Raw genomic sequence first — 21,502 nt, 5'->3', positions numbered from 1 at the left:
GGTGGTTTTGTTGTGCATGCAATATGCATTCCTCTGGATTTGATGGTATGTTCGAGTTAAGATAGGGCTGAGATCTTTCAAATCCCCGCAATAGTACTACATCTATATAGGACTCCCTGCGTTTCATTCCAATTCTTGCAGGCTTAGAGTATATATTCAAAAAATATTCTCCAATTGAAGTATCTTGCATTAAAGTATCTTTTGTATATCGTTAATTTCTTGGGGTTATAGCAGAATGCACAGACATGTGATTTGAGTACTAACGTCAGTATTCATCTAAACTCTACATCTCATGTGGCGACCCATAGAAGAGTACTTATCTCTACCCACGGTGAGCTGTCCCCGAAGAGTAGCCCGGCTCTGCCGGTTACAAGGCTTAGCTAACGAATGAATCCGCAAGCTGCTGCCACATCCACGGTTTCGTCGTGCTCCGATCGCACTTGTCGCGGCGTCCATGGGATGTCATCCCCGCACTGGAGATGGATGAACCTAAATGATTTACAGATCGGGTAGCTGAGCAGAAGCTCAACGATATCCTTGAAGCGGAGTGGTCCGAACAGAAACCTCGACCAGACGGGGAATTCAAGTCAACAAATCCGGCTGTCTGGACCCTGTCTCATGATCTCATAGAAGGCATTGTTCAATCACATCCATCCGCAGAGTCTGGGATGCAGATGGATGGCCAGAGTTGGGAGAATCGTGGATCGGAGTGTCAGCGTCATCATCCCATCATGAGCGCCACTCCTCTTTCTTATATTATTGTTCCGTGCCTCCGCCTGTACGGATCTTCTTCTCTGAACAATTCCGTTGAAATCATATTTGCACACAATTGGATTCTCTCGGTACGTTCTCGCTCAGCCTCTTGAGGGTGGAAGAGTCCGGACTCATTTGTTTCAACCAACAACCGAGTCAAAAAGTAAACCCCCCCCCATTGCTGATCAAACTATTAGAAATCTCCATCGACATCATGCAGTCATCAACACATAATCCATCTATGCGCTCCTCTGGAAGCCAGACCCAGAACCCTTCGTCAAGAACGCAAGGAACCAAGTCTTCCAAAACGGACCCTACTGCCAATTGGAGCATACAGGAGATGTTTGAGACAACACTTGACAAGGATGGAAACCCTGTCCCCGATCCTGTCTCATTCATTGACGGCGCCAAAATGAGTAAAGGGGAACGCGGCTTTAAGGACGAGGGCGATATGGTCTCCGCCGCCAATGATGACTTTGACTAAATCGAGGCAAACCCCCCCCCCCCCCCCCTTCCTGATATGAAATTGTCCCGCAAGCCAGATTCTGTGACGATGAGAACGAGCCCTTCAGCTTCTGATATCAGGAGGTTGCATTCTAGTGATCTATGCGGTCGTTGTCGGGGATGAAATGGATTCTGAACATGTCACCGACCAGGGTGGAGCACTCTTTTAACGACATGATATGTACTTGATATGAAAATCAAAATCTCACCAATCGTGACAGTAAATAGTAATTAGCTTGAACTATATATCATTGCAGAGATGAAGAAATCCTGTTTCACATACATCTGGGTAATAATTGCTATGGCAACCGTCTGTGCCGGGATAGGCCTTGATCTGCCTCAGGCTCCACGCCATCCTCGATCCGCCAAACCCAAACGAAGCCATCGCTGCCAACTGTTGAGCTTCACTGTTGTTCTTCCTCTTGTTCTTGTTGTGGTCTCGACGACGGCACTTTGAATAACCCCCTTTAGGATGACGATGAGCCTTATCACCATGATATGACTGATGGTTGACTAAATCGCGTATTCGAGCTGGCCTGCGACATCAATCGGATTTCTTTTCTTCCTTCCTTTTCTATCTCCCTTACAGAGTTGCCGGTCGGTTTCTCGTTCTTGTGTCCATCACCAAAGTCTGCCTTTTTTTGGTCTTACTTTCTTTGTCCTCCTTTTTTTTTGCGCTCTGATATTTTGATACTGTCCCTTCGTGCATCATTCAGCGTCGTGTTTCTGTTGAGTTTTGGTGACACCGCTTGTATACTTCTGCGCGCTCCTCCTCACTTCACAAGCCCCAACCAGCGTCTTGTTTCGTTTACTACGGGGAAAGAGCTACTATACACGAGACAAACTCGCAGTTACGGCGAGCCTCCCTATGCGACGTTGTTTCTCCTTCCGCTTGAGGTACAATTAGCCTGTATGTACCATCACTTTATTAATCGCCAACGTGAGATGGTTGCTCAGATTGAACAGTTATTGAGGGAGCATAGTCAAGAAATGTCACTAGATCCGCGCTTTTACCATCTGGGCCATGGCCTTGGGCCTGGTTCGCAGTCTTCTAGTTCCTCATCAGGTGCCTCTGCTATCACCGGTATTACCAGTCCCTCCATCCGTTCGACAACAGCTTCATCCGCGGCGCTACGATCAACCGCTTCGAGCCCATCATTGCGTTCAAGAGAGGGTATTGCTGTGACTGCTAGTCGCCTAGATGGAATTGCCAGTCCTTCCCCGGGTGGGAATGTGCGCGTGGTTGTGCGCGTGCGAACTTTCTTGCCGCGAGGTACGTCTCCTTATACATTGATGGGATGTCAGGATAAAGACAGCTGATTCTATACAATCTTGATAGAACTCGAGCGCAACGCCCCCTGCCTGATCACCATGGACCCCCACACTCAAATGACGAAACTCAGAGCACCACTCAATCCTAGCGACGAAGGAAAGCCCAAATCTCAGGCCCGTGGAAAAGTCCTGGAGGATAAAGCCTTCATCTTCGATAATTCATTCTGGTCACACGATGAGGAGGATGATCACTATGCAACTCAAGAGGACGTATACAATTGCCTAGGGGAGGAATTCTTAGACCACAACTTCGAGGGATATCATACCTGCATCTTCGCGTATGGTCAGACCGGCTCTGGCAAGAGTTACACCATGATGGGTACCCCCGAGCAGCCTGGTTTGATCCCACGGACCTGCGAGGATTTATTCCAGCGTATAGAGGGTGCAGAGACGCCAGATGTCAGCTTCAATGTTCGTGTCTCCTACTTCGAGGTCTATAACGAACATGTTCGAGATCTGCTGGTGCCTCGCACTGAGCCGCCACACTACCTGCGTATTCGAGAGTCTCCTTCCGAAGGACCCTACGTCAAGGACCTTACCGAAGTCACGGTGAGGAATTATCCAGAACTTATGAAGTACATGCGCAAGGGCGACGTGTCACGCACCGTTGCTAGCACGAAGATGAACGATACATCCTCCCGATCGCATGCCGTTTTTACTATTACATTGAAACAGATCCATCACGACCTTTCTACCGATGAAACAACGGAACGCACAGCGCGAATACGACTTGTTGATCTCGCCGGCTCCGAACGCGCGAAGTCCACCGAAGCGACCGGCCAGCGCCTGCGGGAAGGATCTAATATCAACAAATCCCTCACGACTTTGGGTCGAGTCATTGCAGCCTTGGCTGAACCCAAACACGGACGGCCGGGCAAACGGAAGGGAAAGGAAGTCGTACCTTACCGTGACTCGATCCTCACGTGGCTGCTTAAAGACAGTCTTGGAGGAAACTCGAAGACGGCGATGATTGCCTGTATCTCTCCGTCGGACTACGAAGAAACCCTTTCAACCCTCCGCTATGCAGACCAGGCGAAGCACATCCGCACCCGCGCACGAGTCAACCAAGATCATCTGTCTGCCGCCGAACGTGACCAGCAAATCGAAGAGATGGCCGAGACTATCCGCACCCTGCAACTCAGTGTTAGTCTGGCGGCGGCTAACCGACGGGAGAGCGAAATGCAAAACGAACGGCTTGAGGAGTATCAGCAAAAGGTAGAGAAGCTGCAGCGGTTGATGGAGGAAACTAAGATGGTCAGTGAGTGCAAGATTCGGCAATTGCAAACTGAAAACGAAGCTCTTCGCAACCATCTCAAGTTAGCCCTGGATAGCCTCCGGAATCCTATCCCACCTGTTACTATCGAGAGGCGTCTGAGCGGATCTCTTATTGTAGAGGAACAAGAAGGCGATCTGTCCCTGGAGGACCAGGAGAACAATCTTGAATCTCCTATTTCCGATGCTGAAACAGAGCCATACTTGATTTGGGAAGAAGAAGAGGAGGAGGAGGAGGAGGAACAAGCACAAGAAGAAGAAGAAGAAGACTCGAGTCATACTGAAGCTAGTAAGAGTCAGGCCCAAGAAATGCAGTCGAACATGGAGGATCTTCTCGTTGATCTAGGTGTCTTCAAACGCAAACTGGCAACCGACCACGAACGGTTCCGGTCCGTCCAAAAACCAGAGGGGCGAATACGACGACGAGCGCTGGGGCAGATACTGGGAAATAACCGCTAGGGATGTACTGGAGGGACTTTGAATATGTTGGAAAGGCGTTTTAGGGAGGCAATCTGGGTGTGCTTGTGTGCTTTTGTTCTTCTTGTGCGAGTTACGAATGATGCGACGATGAGATATCAGGATGACCAGCGCGATCGAATTGGCTTAATGAAATATTTATTCAAGTCGTATTCTCTCCGTAATCCTATTATTCTTATTATGGAGTCCTTTCCTGTAGCTGTCTGTACCTTAATGTTCTGCACTAGGGCTGCGTTAGTGCCAGACCATCACCGCTTATGGCATCATCGCCCTTTTCCCGTGCGTGAGTCAAACCATCGCGCTTCTTCCCATCCCCACAACCGCCCCGAAAAAAAAAGTTATCCAATGCCCCTCCCGATTGCCGTCATCGCCTTCCACCCGGTCCTCCCAAAATGGCGAATCCTGTCAACCCAGCGCTGAACCCTGTATCGTCTACGCCCGCTGCTCCTGCTCCTGCACCTGCTCCTGCACCCATATCGCAGCCCCCCCCTTCGAAGATGATGCAACAGTCCCAACCACAGCAACAGGGGCAGAATAGCTCCTCCGCGAAGCCCGCAAAACCCGCCAAGCAACAACAACCCGCCAAAGGCAAAAATGCAACCTCCTCCACTGCCGCCGATGGAGCAGCAGCAGCAGGAGGAGGAAGCGAGAGCCTCAGCCCCGCAGAACTGAAGAAGAAAGCCAAGGCCGAGAAGGCTGCTCGTCGCGCTCGTGAGCGAGCTGAGCGAGACCAGCCGGGGGGTCCTGGTGCGGGGCAAGGACAAGGACAAGGACAAGGACCCAACACTGCTGCCGCGAAGAAAGGCCAGGATGGTGGCGCTGGAGGGGTTGGTGGTGGTGGTGGTGGAGCGGCTGCGGCTGCGTCCAAGGGACAAAAGTCTGCGCCGAGGAGAGGCTCTGCGCAGGGTGGAGCGGTCGAGCAGAAACGGAAGCAGGAGGATAAGAACGTTGCTGTCTTTGGGCATTTGTATGGACAGCAGAGACGAACTACGATTGCTGGGGCGGCGAAGGAGGTGCATCCGGCTGTGTTGGCGTTGGGGTTGCAGATGAGGGATTATGTGGTTTGTGGAAGTAGCGCGAGATGTGTTGCGACGCTGTTGGCTTTCAAGAGAGTATGTTTTCTCCTTTTTTTTTTTTTTCTTCTTTCTTTTCTTGATATCATTTACTGTATTTGTTGGGTTACGGGATTCTGACTTCTTCGTTAGGTTATTGAGGCGTATACGACACCACTGGGCACCTCGTTGGCTCGTCACTTGACTACACACCTGTCCCATCAGATCACCTATCTATCTACATGCCGTCCTCTCTCGATCAGCCAGGGAAATGCTATCCGTGCGCTGAAGCTGGCTATTTCGTCTATTGATCCTTCAGTTCCCGAGGCGGATGCGAAGGCGGAACTATGCGAGTTTATCGATAGCTTCATCCGCGAGAAGATCACCGTGGCCGATCAGGTCATTGCCGGCAGTGCGGCGCAGAAAATTCAGGATGGAGATGTTATTGCCACATTTGCTGGTAGCTCGATTGTCAAACAGACCCTTCTTCTTGCCTTCAAGCAGGGCAAGAAATTCCGCGTATCCATTATCGACTCTCGACCGCTCTTTGAGGGAAAGAATCTGGCCAGGACACTGGCCAATGCCGGTCTGGACGTGCAGTATTCGCTGATCAACGGTGTCAGCCATGCTATGAAAGATGCCACCAAAGTCTTCCTCGGGGCCCACGCCATGACCAGTAATGGACGGCTGTACTCCCGCGTCGGCACCGCGCTGGTCGCCATGTCGGCCAAGGAGCGTGCTGGCGGTGTTGAGATTCCCGTCATTGTGTGCTGTGAAACCGTCAAGTTCACGGACCGTGTTGCTCTCGACAGCATTGTCGTCAACGAAATCGCCGACGCTGACGAGTTGGTCGTGACGGAACCACCTCACCAGTTGACAGGGTTACCTGACCCTGCAGCTCTTGTCCAACCGGAGCCCAAAAAGGGAGGAGGGGGCAAGGCCGCGCCTAAGCCCAACCCCTCAGAGCAAACCACTACACCCAAGACAAATGCGTCCCCGCTAAAGGACTGGCGGGACACCCCGAACCTACAGCTTCTGAACATCATGTATGATGTGACTCCCGCTGAGTACGTTGACATGGTAGTCACTGAGATGGGCAGTTTGCCGCCCAGTGCAGTCCCGATCGTGCATCGGATGAGCACGAACATGTAGATGTGTATCTTTCTCTCTTTTTTTTTTTTTTTTTTCTTTTGAAAAGGGGGGAGGGGGTTGTTGACCATTTTTACCCTTTGCTATCTTTTCTTTTACGTGGTTATTTTTTCCCTACATCAATTCCCTATTTCTCTTGATGTTCACCTGGATGATTTTTCACTCCTGTTTCAGGCTTTGTCAGTCACGCCGGTATTATTCTGGAAAGCGCTGGAACGGCAAAGAGGGTTCCTCCATTGTTGTATTGACTATGATTATGGTGTATGGCTAGCGGGCATTACAGGAAAAGTCATCAATTCGGATATTTTGCTTTGCTTTGCTTTGCTTTGCTTTGACTTTGACTCTGAATATAGTCTTGGTATTCGTCGAAGACTCTCGACAATGTAATGAACAGTATTTCTCCTTTCTAGCAGGGCGACTGAACCTTGGTTCCTTTTTTATTCAGACAACTTGTAACTATGCAAACATACAGAAAACCCCAGAAAATTAACCAAAAAGTCCATTCTGCCATAATCAGAAGGCGGTATGAAACCCACCACCAAACGCGTTATTCGCGTCCCCCCCCACGCGTCTCTACATTAATTAGTAGTTAGTTAGTTAGTGCTAAGTTATCCCATGAACCAACCAATCCATAACCACCAGCCAGAAACCCCTCTCTATACTGAATTCCCGATATCAGAGAGAGAGAGAGAGAGAGAATGAGCTCCCCCGCCCCAAATCCCGACGACACAGCCGAAGAGCTCACCGAGCTCTTCGCCCCGTCTGCCCCCGATGGCCTCGCGGCAGATATCCTGGCGGAGCTACAATCCATCATGCGCGTGCACTCGATCACCGCCCAGGAACTGTTCTACCGATGGGAGTCGTACTGTGTGCGGATGGGGTCGGAGGAGACGAAACTGGATCTGGACACGGTGCGGCTTTTCAAGCGGGATGTGCAGGAGAATCTGGAGCGCCAGGCTCGGGGAAGAACGGGGGGGAGGCAGAGTGAGAAGAGGGGCGGTGTTGCGGCTACGCCTCGTGCAGGGGGGAATTTTGATGTGTTTGGGATGTAAGTTTGTCTTTTTTTTTGGGGGGGGGGTTTTGGTTTTGTGTGTGTGTGTGAGAGAGAGAGAGGGCTGGGTTTGTGGTTCAAGGTAGCATCCATTGCTAATCAGGGGGGGGGTGTATTAGGTTGGATGGGTTGGCTCCCGCGCGAACGCCAAATGGTGCCAATGTCAATGGCAATGGCAATGGCAATGGCTCTGGCTCTGGCTCTGCGAAGAGGAAATCGGATTTTGCTTCGCCGTCTTTTTCCAAGGTTGGGAAGGCGGAGAAAAGTGATTCTCCGTTGGGATTGAAGACAACGGGGATTTCGACGAACGGTGCCGGTTCCGTGGAGGGAATACAGTATGTGTCCTTGCTTCCCTCTGTTGAGAGAAGCTTGTGGGGCCTGCGGGTTTGTTTGATGGGTGACGGTGTTGATTGACTGAATGTTGCGTTATAGATCGGTTCCCTTCTCAGAGCGTCTGAATCCAGGCCAGGCCATCGAGCGCCTCAATGACCATTTACCGACTCCTGATACTCCCATGGCGCCCTTTCCGGAAGCCCGCGTGCGGCCGACGGCTAATACGGATTTGAAAAAGTTCGGGTACAAACCTCTGGCCATGCGACAGTCGGAGGCGTCTGAGATTCTGGATGATCGGATTGACGAGTTTCTCGCATTGTTTGAGAAGAAGCTTGAGAAGGAGGATATTGTTTTCGGCAGCGCTGCTACGCAGAGCACCAGTGAGATTGTTGCGGTAGGACGTATTGCCTCGGACAGTTTGGAGGGAAAGCTGAATCCGGCATCGCTCGTGCTTGAAACATCCCGACGAACTGGAGCTGGTGTACGCGTGCCATTAAACGTGGACTCGATTCCGTCGGCCAACTTTTTCCCGGGACAAATCGTGGCATTGTTAGGGATCAATGCTTCTGGGAACTACTTCTCGGTAAAAGAAGTACTCACGCCACCTCTTCTGCCACCTCCTGTTTCTCCCGTGCATACAATCGAAGAAATCAACCACCGATTAGAGGAGTCTGGCTCGTCCCCGTTGAACGTGTTAGTGGCTTGCGGGCCTTACACAGCGGATGATAACCTGGAGTTCGGACCCCTCAATGAAATTTGCCGAAAGGCGGCTGAGAGCTACGCAGATAGCGTGATACTTGTCGGGCCATTCCTAGATATCGAGCACCCTCTTGTGGCGTCTGGCGATTTCGATCTTCCAGAAACATCTGGCTTCGATCCTGATACAGCTACATTGACACATGTCTTCCGACACTGTATCTCGGCGCCTTTGCAGAAGCTTGCTGCCGCAGTCCCCAGCATCACGATTGTTCTGGTCCCATCCGTCCGAGATGCCGTGAGCAAACACGTCTCATGGCCCCAAGAACAGATCCCCAAGAAGGAGCTTGGGTTGCCGAAGCAGGTTCGAATGGTATCTAACCCGATGACTTTGGCCTTGAACGAGACAGTCTTCGGGATGTGCTCACACGATGTGCTATACGAGCTCCGAAAGGAGGAGGCGCTGCACGGCAGACCCAAGGAAGCTAACCTGCTCACACGCTTACCGAAGTACCTCATTGAACAGCGACATTTCCTGCCCATATTCCCGCCCTCGGCTCGAGACACGCTCCCCAAACCTGGAATCAAAGACGCGCTTGCGACAGGCGCTGCACTAGACCTGAGCTACTCAAAACTAGGCGAATGGTGGAATGTACTCCCGGATGTGTTGATCGTCCCCAGTCTGCTACCGCCGTTTATCAAAGTATGTATCACAAATATGTATCAAAATCCAACAAAGAAGCTAACCAACATCGCACCCAGGTGATTGACAGTGTTCTCACAATCAACCCGGGCACAATCTCAAAACGCCGTTCAGCAGGAACGTACGCCCAGATCGCGATCCACCCACGCGTCATCAGCGAAGAGGAGCGCGGAAAGAAACACATCCGACATAACCTATACGAGCGGGCCCGGGTAGACATTCTTCGGATCTAGGGGAGCGAGAGGGGGAAACCAACATTGTACGGAGTAAATGTACAGTAACTAATGACGGGGGCGTTTTGGTGTCACGATATGATAGGTAACATTAATGACGATGCATTGGAACAAGTTTGAAACCATAGAAATCCGGGGTATATATATATATATATACATAATAATACAACCCAATTCTCCGTAAAAAAAAAAAAACATAAAGAAACCCAATTATCACCGTAAACAAACCGGCCTTTGCCTCTTCCCACCCATTAATTTCCCCGCATCCGAAACCTTTTTCACCGGGGTATCTGTCTGCGCAAGCCCACCGGAACTCACTAACCCCTCAAGCCCCAGATCCCGCCAGACCGTCTCGCGTCGTCTCTCCATAGCCCTCGTGATCCCAAACGCCGCATGCTGGTCGGGGACCACGTCGTCTTCGTCCTCCGGGTTGGGTGGCTGGTACTGCGGGGGAATGTAGATGTCCTCGATCGGCAGGAAGGAGGGAACGAGAGTCGGAGAAGAGGATCCGTATGTGACGGTGTGGTTGTGGTAGAAGTGCGATGAGGAGGAAGAGGTGAGAGATGCCGTGTGAGAGGTGTGTGGACGCGTAAAGTCTTCAAAGTAGTCTGCCAGACGAGGGTGGTGCATGTGGATGTGTGTTGGGGAGGAGTCTTTGCTCTGGAAGGGGGGGGGTTAGTTTGGTTTTGAGAGGGTTAAGTGTATTGGAAGTTGGGGCGGACCATTGTGATGGGTTGATTCTTTTTTTTTTTTTTTTTTTTTCTCTTCTGATATTCTAAGAAGTAGGCGTGGTGTTATTTATGAGTGTATGGTGGTGAGGGTGTTTTGAAGGTATACATAGAGCAGTGGACTAACTACCTAAGTTAGTTATTTATGTAGAGAAGTCTTAGTAAGCGCGTGTTATAACATGTGCATAATAATTTATGAACCAGCTGTTGTTTGCGACAAATCAAGCGCATGAATTTAACCTCGAGTAAGGAATTGCAGTAGTAGTTCATCCCTCGAAACCTACCCTATCCTTGGTGGCCCTGTCGATCAACTTTCACGCTGAGACAACGAATTTATTTAGCGAGGCTTAGGCTGGTTGATCTCCAGTTCTCGGATCGTTTGACTCCGGTTCTTTCTGCCGCTCGTTGATAGATAGATTGATTGTTGGGCGATTCATTGAATCCAGGCACCACATTCGATTTTATTTGACACATCCTTCGCGATATTGGAATACTCCACGGCAATTTCTCCAGCTCATCATGTCTGCCACCCCGTCGGAGTCTCCAGCTGACACCACCCAGGTGTCAACAGAGGCAGCTACTCCGGCCTCTACGCAGCCCACAGAACAAGAGAAATCAGCGCCTGAGTCCCCTGCTCCCAAGGAGATAGTTGAAGCAACCCTTGATCTCCCACGGTCGTCCGCCGATGGAATCATCCAGAAGCCCTTCCTCCGTCCAATCGACACAGCCAAGCCACTCCCACCCGCTCAACTAACCCCTGACCAGCAAACCAAGTACGAAACCGTTCTCGCAGCCGTCTCCCAATGGACCACCGTTCCAACTACAGCCGCCAAGAATGCCCCTACCGCCCCGATTACAGACGATGAGCGCATGTTCTTGACGCGCGAGTGTCTGCTCCGGTACCTGCGCGCATCGAAGTGGAACGTCGCCGAGGCGACTGCGCGACTCCAGCGCACGCTCACCTGGCGTCGCGAATACGGGGTTGAGAAGCTTACGCCGGAATATATCTCGATTGAGAACGAGACGGGCAAGCAGGTGATTCTGGGCTACGATATCCATGCTCGGCCGTGTCTGTATCTTTTGCCGTCCAAGCAAAATACGGAGAAGAGCGAGCGCCAAGTCCAGCATTTGGTGTATATGTTGGAGCGATTGATCGATATCCTGGGTCCAGATCAGGAGACAATTGCGCTGATTGCGAATTTCAATGAGACCAAGTCGGGCCAGAATGCCAGTATCGGTCAGGCAAAGGAGACTTTGAACTTCCTTCAGAACCATTATCCCGAGAGATTAGGTCGGGCTTTGGTTATCAATAGTACGTTTTTTTTTTTTTTTTTCTTTCCTTATCGCTATTCTGCTTCACATCCGTATTTCTTTCATCCCGGGGCTATTCTTCTACGAGGACTCGAACCATGCTAATGTCTACCAGTGCCTTTCCTCATTCTCGGCTTCTTCAAATTGATCACGCCGTTCATTGACCCGTTGACTCGGGAGAAACTCAAGTTTAACGATAACCTTACCAAGCATGTCCCTCCGACCCAGTTGATGAAATCTGTGGGTGGCGAGGTCGACTTCCAATACGACCATTCGATCTACTGGCCTGCGTTGACCAAACTCTCTGAGGAGCGACGAAGAACCTACAAACTGCGGTGGATTGAAGGTGGAAAGCGTATCGGAGAATATGAGAACTACCTCAAGACCGGTACTAGCCCGAACCTGTCCCAGAGGGAGAGCAAGCCCAACTGAACTGCAGAAATCTCCAAAACCGAAGCTTTATGCGTCACCAAAACCAGTCTACATCACACAACCTTATGATATGATATCCGTGATTGGGCCAGTGTATTCCTGTTCATTGTCGTTTGCATTATTGGCATATCTCACAGAGCGCACAGCCATATTTACATTGTTCTTTGCGTCATAACATCATTGCATCATGTCTGCCAGCTCCACACAGTATATGATACCGGGTTACAGCATTTTTTATGCCTCTCTTCTTTTTTTTCTCTCCTTATATCCCTGTCTGAATCTTATTTCGGGTATTTGTCTGCCTCTGGATTGAGCATGGTCGTCGTTAACTAGGTTTGCGCGTGTAGGTGGTGGTGGCGATCCTGTTATAGACTAGGTCTTCTAAAAGCATCGCCTGTCCGAACTTTGTCCATCCGTTTCAGTTGTTTGATCAGCGTTGAGTCTCGTTCGACATGGCTTCGTCGACGGATGGTCTGGTCACGTGTAGGGATGGCGGGGCAGTGGTTGAGAGGCCTGAGGCCGTAAAGAAACTGGCAGCTCTGGTTGAGGACGAGGTAGAGAACCATCTTAGTATAACTATAGCTAAACTGATGGTTAACGGAGGGAGATTTCAATGCAGAAAGAGGTGCTTGAGGGGATCAGTAGGAATAAGAAAGCAGAGTGGTTTTGGTTTCCTTGCCAGTGCAAACCCCGCGCCTCTTCCCTGCACCACTTACATAGTAGACAGTCGAATGTTAGTCGCAAAAAGCATCAGTATTGTGGGGTGCGATTAGTTAGTTTCTATAGTGTCTGTGGCTATCCAAAGATTATCTATTTTTAATCGCCTTGCAGGTTATATTTTTGGGGTGTCATTTCCCTCATTCTCCCCACCATCATCTCTGAATATCCACAATATCCACGGGAGTTGTAATTGAAAATGATTATCGATCTGGTTTAATTTACTTACTCCTTTTCTTGGGGACAAAGTATATGTATGGGGCTCTCCTGATCAATGTAAATCTCCCCACTGATGATTCCCAATCTTCTTCCCCCACGGGCAGAATCAATATTTCCGGGTCGCCGCCTCTGACTACTACCACCACCACCACCAACACCACTACTAACCATTACGACTACTTCTACCAGCATCACCACTATTACTTATTACTGCAACTTTGGTTACTGCTGTGGCTACTAATCATCCTATCATTACTACTGCCACTACTACTGTTCCTACAACCGAAATTCCTCCTCCCACCACCTCTCCTCCTCCACCAATTCTAACACCACTCCTCCCACCTCTCTCACTTCCATCACCACCTCCCCTCCATCTCTTCCCTTGGCCACCATCCCAATCCCACCCCCAGTTCCATTTGCTGTCACGAGGCTGCTTTCCTACAGCCCTCATCCTACCTCCGATCGCGTCGTCCTTCTTATCCCAATGCCCCCAGCCCAGCCCGAGAGGGCAATCGATCGGGAAGAGCGTCAGGGCCTGGTGAGTCCTTTTTTTTTTTTAATCCAAGTTTTTGATTTTTATTTTGCTGTCCTTGGTGTTGCTCCTCGGATGAGTATCCCATTCGATTCCCTGCTTTTTCTACTCCCTTCGTGTTGTCGCGCCTTTTTTTTTTTTTTTAATCCTCCCCCTTACCCAATTCCCCTCCATTCATTCAGGCCTGCATACCTTAGCTTAGGTCAAGATGGGTCCCTCACATTGGCATCACCACTCTTTTTGCTGGAGGGAGGAAAGACGAGGAGCCCCATTCATTTCCCTGTCGCTGCGCGTTGGCTTTGATTGCATGTCGTTCGCTCGCTTGTAATTTTGTCGATCATGACCTGTCAAATCCAACGGGGATCTTGACTAATAAAGCCCATTCTTCGTTCGTCTCTCCTGTAGCGTGCCATCCGCAACTTCCTCAAAGTCCGCAACAGCTACGATGTTCTCCCCCTTAGTTTCCGCCTCATAATTTTCGACACCTCGTTGTCGGTGAAGGAGAGTTTAAATATCCTGATTCAGAATGGCATGTACCCCTCCCGTCCCCGTCTGGAATCTTTTCGTGATCCAAGCTCCTCGCCGCAGCCGCGCGCCGAGGAGTGTAACCCCTCCAAATGAGCGAGCTACCCGAAATTGGGAAATTATCCAGAATGCTGACTGCGTGCGCATTGTATGCGTGCTTCCAGGTATCGTTTCAGCGCCCTTGTGGGATTCCAAGTCCTCTACCTTCGCCGGTCTCCTGACGACCTCCGACTACATTAATGTCATTCAGTACTACTTCCAAAACCCGGCCGCTCTTGACCAGATTGATCAGTTTCGGCTGGATAGTCTGCGAGGTATATACATTTTCTCTACAGTTCGACTTCGTTCGGGGGATTGGAAACTAATACAAGGAGCTAGAGGTGGAAAAGGCGCTGGGTGTTGCCCCCCCCGAAACGATTTCCATCGACCCCGAGCGACCACTGTACGAGGCCTGCAGGCGTATGCTTGAGTCCCGAGCCAGAAGGATTCCTCTCGTCACAAATGACAGCCAAACCGACCGAGCTCTTGTCCTGAGTGTCATTACCCAATACCGTATCCTCAAATTCGTCGCCGTCAACGTCGGCGACACGCAGAAGTTAAAGAAACCGTTAGGAGAGATTCAACTAGGCTCTTATCATAATGTCGCAACGGCTTCAATGGACACCCCGGTTATCGATGTGATTCACATTCTGGTCGAGCGGAGCATCTCAAGTGTGCCAATTGTGAATACAGAAGGTATGTGTGCATACGCCAGTGGTACCCCACTCAATCTGCGAAAATGTTTTGCATGCTAAAACTAGTACTCTTTGCTTGCAGGCGTTGTATACAATGTTTTCGAGGCTGTAGATGTGATTACGTTGATCAGGGGCGGCGTGTACGATGATCTAGGTCTTACAGTTGGAGAAGCCCTAAAAAAGCGACCTACGGTAAAGTCAAACTCCAGACACTATATACCCTCTGGCATGGTTTACTGATGCATTGGACTAGGACTTCCCTGGAATTTACACCTGCTCTCTTAACGATGGCCTGGATACAATCTTCGATACAATTCGCAAGTCCCGTGTGCACCGCTTGGTCGTGGTGGATGACAACTTCCGACTAAAAGGCGTGCTCACCCTAAGCGATATTCTACAATATATACTCCTAGAAGGCGAAGGCGACGGCGACGAAACTTCATAATTTATAGCAGACTTGACCCGCTCCACATAAACTACAACTTGCATAGGATGGCGTTTTGTTTCATTGCGAGGATCAGCCTTACGACAACCTCCGACATGGCCTGTCGACGGACGAATGGCTGGCTCCACCTATGTCCTCCCCCCCCCTTCATAATTGCTTTCCTTGTTTGCTTCAGATTTTACAGCTCAAGAGAAGAGGTATTGTATGGTTCTAAAATTTCCGGGGTTTCCCCAATCAACAATCTACACTCGGCGTTCCACTTGACAACAATAGATTTCTATTATTTGTACGACAGCTTTCACTGATGATTTATGGCCTCTCTTCCTGTTCTATTAACCAATTCCCGATGCGTTTCTTGTATTTCCTTTCTGGAATTTTGTATGTGGCGGACGATTGTGTATGATTCGTATGACGGTCACAATTATTCAATCTTGGAAGTTGCTATCTTTCCTCTTTCCCATCACCTGGATGCACCTTCTTCCCCTTCCCCCTCTTCTTCGGCAGTAGACATGAAGATACGCAAAAGGAAGGAGCAGCATATGCCTATGCACTATTCAGGAAGGCGTGGCCCCTGGCTGGTGTCACATTCCCATCGGACTCCCAAGATCTACAATCCTTTCAAGGCAAATTCCCCCCCCCCCCAACCCCAATTGTCTTTTATCACGTTACTCAGACGAGTTTAAATGTCGATTTATCCACCTCCCAGAAAGGCAAAATGAGATTGCTCGACAGCATTCTTTCCAGGTCATCTACGAACAGAAGTAACGGATCCCCTGATGTCAGCCGATCTTGGGCCCTCGCGGGCCGTACGCAGTCGAACGCAGCTAACGTCCTACAACAAAATGCAGTCCTTCCGGTAGAATCCATATCAACTGGAAATGAAGTAGAAATGCCCAAAGCAGACACCATATTGAGCAATGAGTGCCATGGGTCTCAAAACGGCCAACCGCCAGACAGCCACCAACAAAAGCTCACAGCAGAGAACTCGATCCTGCATGTCGACTCCTGTACTTCCAAAAGCGCTGGTGAGGAGCCAATTATACCACACACTACCTTGAAACGCTCTACCGGAAGCTACAGGAGGCTAGCTGGGTTTAAAACTCTCTTTAGCTCGCGTAAGTCACCACGGAAGAAGCTTGACCTCAACATAAACCCATCCGCAAAGCAAGAACCGTGCGATGCCAGCGGCCACATAGAAGTGCAGCGTTGCGGGAATACTGAAGAACAAGAGAACGATGGGCCACCGGTTCAGCAAGTCCCACCCCCATTTATCCATGCCAGCCATGACACTGAGCTTCGAAAGGTCAGTGGTAAGACCGAGGACTCACTCGATTCAAACAAGACCAGTGTGACTGTCTATCGTCGTGCCTCAAAACGCACCTCAATGCCAATCGCTCTTGCGGACGATAGCTCGACCGACCGCGACCCATTTGATGATGTTTGGGAAGCCTCGCGTTTAGAAACAAACACCAGCAATCCGTTTGCGGATCAGTCAACTTCTACATCGGACTCTACAGGCCAGTCTATTCCAGTGTATAGAAATTCAAGCAACCCGCTTTCTTCGGATCCCAGGCACGTTCTCAAGCTCAGTGGCTCTTCAGGATCTAGCTGGTGTTTATCTACTCTCTCCAAGGTTAACACCTGGCCAACTCCTATTGATAGACGGATAGCCATCGTGTCGTTCAATGAGTTGGCACCTGAGCTGTGTTTGGAGCCACTAGCACTCAGCGCCGAGGATCCTAAGAAGGGTGTAATTGATATTCAACCGGCGGGAGGTACGTAATTAGAGCATCACAGTTGTTATCCACAGCAGGATCTTACAAGCAGCCAGGGGAGCAGTCCTTCATTGTGAGTAAGGATGATGCTATACGCCGACGGGACAGACTCCTCCGTCGAATACGATCTATGCGATCAACGCTTCAAATGAAATCCGAGCCATTTGTACCCCATACACGGACCCTGCGTCGTATGAAGACATTTGCAGGGTTCTCCTCTCGGTCCCCTTTAATGACATCTCTAAAAAACAAGTCTCTTGAAACCCTAGCAAGGCTTGGTGGATATGGCTTCTTGACTCTACCGGGCGATTTTGCGCCAGCAACACTGAGTCTACCAGTTTGCTTTGTAGCGGTTATTAATTACCTAAGGTGCTTTGGTATGTTTTTTTTTTTTTGATCTTAGGGATTTTAATCTTAGTTTTTCTAGCCCCTACCGTGCCGAATCTGTTCCTCGACGACGGTGACATGGAAACGTCCGTTCAAACGTACGAATACTTTGCCAACCAGGTCCTCTCTGCAGAAAAGGAGCAGGAAACGATCCAGATGACGATGAGAAGCAGCCGAATGCCCAGTTTTATTGAGGAAGGTACCATCACACACACTGAAAGCCGCAGTGCAGGGCACGTGCTCGGCGTCGCGCTCACATTCAAGGCTCTACTGGCTGGACTTCCCGGAGGTATACTAGGCTCGAGACAACTCCATCGGATTCTAGTCCACATCTACTATGGACGTCCTTCCAAGGCTCCCATAGAGCCCCCCGGCAGTCGTCTTGTCGGCCTCTCACCTAAGAGCTACACCAAGGTGAAGGCGATCAGTCTAGCCATGGTAGCCCTCACCAGCCCAATGCAGCTCAACCTTATTTGTGCTGTGTTTGGATTCTGTTCCCTGTTACTGCATGAGTCAGAACGAATGTTTGAGCTTGAGCGACGAAAGTTACGAGGATCCGTCCGCCGTCCTAGTGGTCCCAGTGGTGCCCGACTGAGTGAGGACCGGCTTGGTGACATTTTTGGGCCCCTGCTCATGAAGAATGACCGGGCCGAGGCTCCAGACATGTTCCAGACCATTCAGCTGGAGATCGAAAACCAGCGGGTGGTGGCCATGGTGGTTGGAAATTGGCGCAGTATTAGCCGACAGCTGCGGATCTGGGAGCATTGTGGACTGGAGGCAGGAGTGCGAGCGGGTTCCTGGAACCGCGCGACGAGTTGACACCAGCAGCATATGGCTTATTCTCGGAGTCGATGACCGGATGTAAGGTTTAGGAGACCATGGTTAGCTAATAGTTAGCGATGTGGTTGAATGGAACTCAACGTGATGACCGCGTCGTCCAACTTCCCTGGGTATTATTCGATGCTGTAGGAAATGGGAGCAGGGAGGGGTTTGGATAGTTAGATACCGTACCTTGTCTAGCTGAGAACGAGGGAAATGGGAGAGTATTGAGATGATTCTAGACAAAAGATATCAATAACAATTCAACGGGTGATTGATGATGGAGGTTGTAACTGTTATGTATATATACATCTACTATATACGGACTTCAATAGTTAGTACGGAGTATATCATGCTATATATCAGGCAACGAGATTAACTAAAGCTTCCAATAAAAGAAATACATCCTATGCTCGATCTACAAAAATTCACGCCTTGGTTTATTATCCTTTTCTCCTCCCTTCTAGATCTATCTACCTAGGTACCATCCATGGATCCTGAGGTGCAGCTTCAATTCCTAGCCAATTGATCTTCCCATCGTATACTTGTGTTGGGAAGTTTGTGCGTCTGGAGTTCTCTCCTTCCCATCTCTCTCTCTCTCTCTCTCTCTCTCTCTCTCTCTCTCTCTCTCTCTTTGGTTTCTTCATCTCTACTTATATCCACTAGATTGAGCTTCTACTGTCTTCCAATCATCAACAAATCGGTCCTTCTTCTAGGTACCTAAGTACCTTGCCATCTTTAACTCTTCCCTCCAATCTTTTTTGTCTCTCTTTCCAAAGAGGTACGCGGAAGGTACTTCTCACCTTTATTCTCTCTCTTCTTCTTCTTCCTCTTCGCCATCATGTCCAGTCTTCTGGCTGAAGATGATATCTTCATGCCTGCCTCCATGCCCTCCCTGGACGTTCTAGGGGGTCTAAATCCATCCTTCTACCCCCCCGACTCAACCTTAGAGCCGCCTAGTCTCTACGGAATTCCTCTTCAAGATGAGGCAAATGCCTGGTCTTTGGTTACTATGGAGGCTCTAGAGACTCCTTCATGGACATCTTCGGCCGATCCTTCTCTACCACAGATGTTATCATCGAGCGCCAACGGTGACCGCGAATTGGATCACTGCCATATGAACAATGGCCAGCCTACTCCTCCTCCCTTATACGACGACGCAAAGCTCCAGTCTACTTACAACCCTGACTATTCACTCTCCCCGTATTATCTCGGCCCCTCTTCAGAAGATATGTTCCAGATCAGCACCAATGATAGTGTGGGTGAACCACAGTCTAGCCCCGCACCATCAAAATCATCCACAAGGGGCCGTCGAACTACTCGCCAGAATCCTTACCAGTGTCGCACTCGAGCGTCCACCAGCAGTTCTCTTTCTACCAGCTTCGATGGGCATGGTGAAGGGACTAGACGAGAGAAGTTCCTGGAACGAAACCGAGTTGCTGCAAGCAAGTGTCGCCGCAAGAAGAAAATGGCTGACGAGGAGCTCGTTCGCAAACATGATACTGCGCTGGCAGAAAAGCAGCGCCTTACGCGCACCGTGAATGAGTTACGCGGCGAGCTCTTGACCCTCAAGAACACCGTCCTCAAGCATTCTGGGTGTGGAGATGAGGCTATCAACCTCCACCTCTCCCGAATGGTGCACACTATCACGCAGCAGGATAGAGCTGCTGCTGCTGCTACGACGACGACGACGACGACGACTGCGGTTGTTGCCGTTGAAGCCGCTCATATTGCGCCTGGTCAAAATATTATAAACATCCCCATAGATCGCCCCAGCACTTTCGAACAAGGGCCAAATTCAATGGGGTTTGGGTTCGATGGTCTAGAGAGCACCTTCCCAATGTGCGGTTAACTTGGCATTAATTGCGGGAACGCGCCTTTCTCGCGCTATATACGAACACAGAATAAAAACCTACGGTGTGAGCTGAGCCGATGACGACGTAAATGTCTTTACGAAACGAAGATTTGTTTATTCTATGGCGCCAATAGGGTGGTGTTTTTGTTTTGATAAGAAATCGACCGATGTCCATATGACGGCGTTAGGGATCGCTGGATGGCCTACTTCTTGTCTCAGTCTCTGACTTGCTCTTGCTCTTGCTCTTTTCATTTATTTTTTCTTTCTTTCTTTCATTCTTTCTTTCTTTCTTTTGCTACGATCCAGCGTGTATTCACTTCCCTATCTTGGAGTTTGGGGGGGAAAGAAATCAGGTTACTTTTGTGAATGTTTGTTTACTTGCTTGCTTATGATACCAGATGGGTCAAGCAACAGAGGCCCATCCGCTTGTGCGAAGATACCAATCAAGTTTTGCTATTATTCTACTGAAATTCCTAAATCACTGGATTTTTATATCATGGAAATTAGATAACTAGTTACTCTGCAGTAGTTAGTTGCTGCTGAAGAAGCGACCCAGGCTCTTAGCGTCTCCGATGCAGCCAGCCCGCGCTGCACCTGCATGTGCTTAGTTGCGAGCATATATATACATATATGTACTATACAGAGTAACTTCCTTATATCTCATGTACAATATCAAAATACTTCAACCCATCATTCTATTATGTTGGAGTGCTGCACTCAGTGAATGCAACCAGCACCACCATAAAGCAGCATTACCATAAAGAAGAAGATAGCAACACGTGACTATTCTGTGTATTTAAGGCCACTATTTCTTTCTAGATCTCTATACTTCCTTCAAGTATCTCTCTATCTCCTAGTTAGACCTAAATTAAATTTATTTTGGTTAACTTTCTACTATTATAGTTTAATAACCTCTTATTAGGTTATAAGCCCTTCTTAAGGTTCTATTTTATACTTTATAGATCTCTAAAACTTTTATTATATCCTTATACCCCTGTATAGTAATCTGCTCCCTAATTAGAAAGAGATCCTAGTAGAAATATTACCTATTACTATTATATTATACTACTTATACTGCTATTATATTACTCTACCTGGGTAATAGTATGTAGAAAATCTCTATAATTTAATTAAAATAGTAACTAAATCTATCCCTAGTAGATATCTTGATATCCCTAACTTACTATATCTACCTTTAATAGCTACTACCTCATTTACTAATAGCTGAAATTAAGTAATAAAGCTAAAGAATAATATATTTAACTTAAGCCTGATAATAGTATTAGAAAATAATTTAAAATTTAAAATTTAGGCTTTATTTATATAAATAGAGCTAAAGCTTTATAAGATAGATAAGCTTCTTAAAAATAATATTCCTAGACTATAATTTAATAATTCTAAATATAAATTATGGGAACTTCTTTTATAAATAATAGCTAGTTAGATACTATATTTAATAAGTAAGAAA

The 21,502-nt window shown here is 48.9% G+C and overlaps 9 protein-coding genes across 9 annotated transcripts; 8 read left to right on the top strand and 1 right to left on the bottom strand.

Moving 5' to 3' along the window:
* Positions 1 to 23: 23 nt before the first annotated feature.
* On the top strand, positions 24 to 1,237 carry P175DRAFT_0554815 (uncharacterized protein; the record flags this gene model as incomplete). The annotated part of the gene is made up of 3 exons (XM_040900584.1): positions 24 to 45; positions 505 to 842; positions 974 to 1,237. The coding sequence occupies 3 exons, from the start codon at positions 24 to 26 to the stop codon at positions 1,235 to 1,237; spliced, it is 624 nt and encodes a 207-aa protein (XP_040756975.1).
* Positions 1,238 to 2,247: 1,010 nt separating this feature from the next.
* P175DRAFT_0428073 (kinesin-3 family protein uncB) lies at positions 2,248 to 4,320 on the top strand (the record flags this gene model as incomplete). The annotated part of the gene is made up of 2 exons (XM_040893285.1): positions 2,248 to 2,530; positions 2,597 to 4,320. 2 exons carry the CDS (start codon positions 2,248 to 2,250, stop codon positions 4,318 to 4,320), a joined length of 2,007 nt encoding a protein of 668 aa, XP_040756974.1.
* A 325-nt stretch (positions 4,321 to 4,645) lies between these two features.
* Positions 4,646 to 6,768, top strand: P175DRAFT_0448414 (translation initiation factor eIF2B subunit delta). Its single transcript, XM_040894417.1, has 2 exons — positions 4,646 to 5,450; positions 5,544 to 6,768. Exons 1-2 carry the CDS (start codon positions 4,731 to 4,733, stop codon positions 6,540 to 6,542), a joined length of 1,719 nt encoding a protein of 572 aa, XP_040756973.1. The 5' UTR covers positions 4,646 to 4,730; the 3' UTR covers positions 6,543 to 6,768.
* A 469-nt stretch (positions 6,769 to 7,237) lies between these two features.
* Positions 7,238 to 9,555, top strand: P175DRAFT_0426506 (DNA-directed DNA polymerase alpha subunit POL12; the record flags this gene model as incomplete). The annotated part of the gene is made up of 4 exons (XM_040893177.1): positions 7,238 to 7,587; positions 7,710 to 7,961; positions 8,023 to 9,322; positions 9,382 to 9,555. The coding sequence occupies 4 exons, from the start codon at positions 7,238 to 7,240 to the stop codon at positions 9,553 to 9,555; spliced, it is 2,076 nt and encodes a 691-aa protein (XP_040756972.1).
* Positions 9,556 to 9,684: 129 nt separating this feature from the next.
* P175DRAFT_0448410 (Apc13 domain protein) lies at positions 9,685 to 10,295 on the bottom strand. The gene is made up of 2 exons (XM_040894416.1): positions 10,278 to 10,295; positions 9,685 to 10,215 (listed from the first exon to the last, which is right to left on the bottom strand). Exons 1-2 carry the CDS (start codon positions 10,278 to 10,280, stop codon positions 9,769 to 9,771), a joined length of 450 nt encoding a protein of 149 aa, XP_040756971.1. The 5' UTR covers positions 10,281 to 10,295; the 3' UTR covers positions 9,685 to 9,768.
* Positions 10,296 to 10,802: 507 nt separating this feature from the next.
* On the top strand, positions 10,803 to 12,026 carry P175DRAFT_0529136 (CRAL/TRIO domain protein; the record flags this gene model as incomplete). Its single annotated transcript, XM_040899663.1, has 2 exons — positions 10,803 to 11,595; positions 11,710 to 12,026. 2 exons carry the CDS (start codon positions 10,803 to 10,805, stop codon positions 12,024 to 12,026), a joined length of 1,110 nt encoding a protein of 369 aa, XP_040756970.1.
* Positions 12,027 to 13,157: 1,131 nt separating this feature from the next.
* snf4 (AMP-activated serine/threonine-protein kinase regulatory subunit SNF4) lies at positions 13,158 to 15,556 on the top strand. The gene is made up of 6 exons (XM_040901114.1): positions 13,158 to 13,500; positions 13,900 to 14,023; positions 14,184 to 14,333; positions 14,398 to 14,754; positions 14,836 to 14,945; positions 15,007 to 15,556. Exons 1-6 carry the CDS (start codon positions 13,447 to 13,449, stop codon positions 15,196 to 15,198), a joined length of 987 nt encoding a protein of 328 aa, XP_040756969.1. The 5' UTR covers positions 13,158 to 13,446; the 3' UTR covers positions 15,199 to 15,556.
* A 386-nt stretch (positions 15,557 to 15,942) lies between these two features.
* P175DRAFT_0448406 (uncharacterized protein) lies at positions 15,943 to 18,587 on the top strand. The gene is made up of 3 exons (XM_040894415.1): positions 15,943 to 16,973; positions 17,030 to 17,350; positions 17,401 to 18,587. The coding sequence occupies exons 1-3, from the start codon at positions 16,088 to 16,090 to the stop codon at positions 18,177 to 18,179; spliced, it is 1,986 nt and encodes a 661-aa protein (XP_040756968.1). The 5' UTR covers positions 15,943 to 16,087; the 3' UTR covers positions 18,180 to 18,587.
* Positions 18,588 to 19,584: 997 nt separating this feature from the next.
* On the top strand, positions 19,585 to 19,827 carry atfB (bZIP transcription factor atfB; the record flags this gene model as incomplete). Its single annotated transcript, XM_040893043.1, has 1 exon — positions 19,585 to 19,827. A coding segment is annotated over one exon (243 nt), but the record flags the coding sequence as incomplete, so codon positions are not given.
* Between the last annotated feature and the right edge of the window lie 1,675 nt (positions 19,828 to 21,502).

This window comes from Aspergillus ochraceoroseus (genome assembly GCF_002846915.1).
Source record: "Aspergillus ochraceoroseus IBT 24754 chromosome Unknown P175scaffold_1, whole genome shotgun sequence".
Classification (NCBI taxonomy): Eukaryota; Fungi; Ascomycota; class Eurotiomycetes; order Eurotiales; family Aspergillaceae; genus Aspergillus; species Aspergillus ochraceoroseus.
This window is presented reverse-complemented; position numbering and strand designations above follow the sequence as displayed.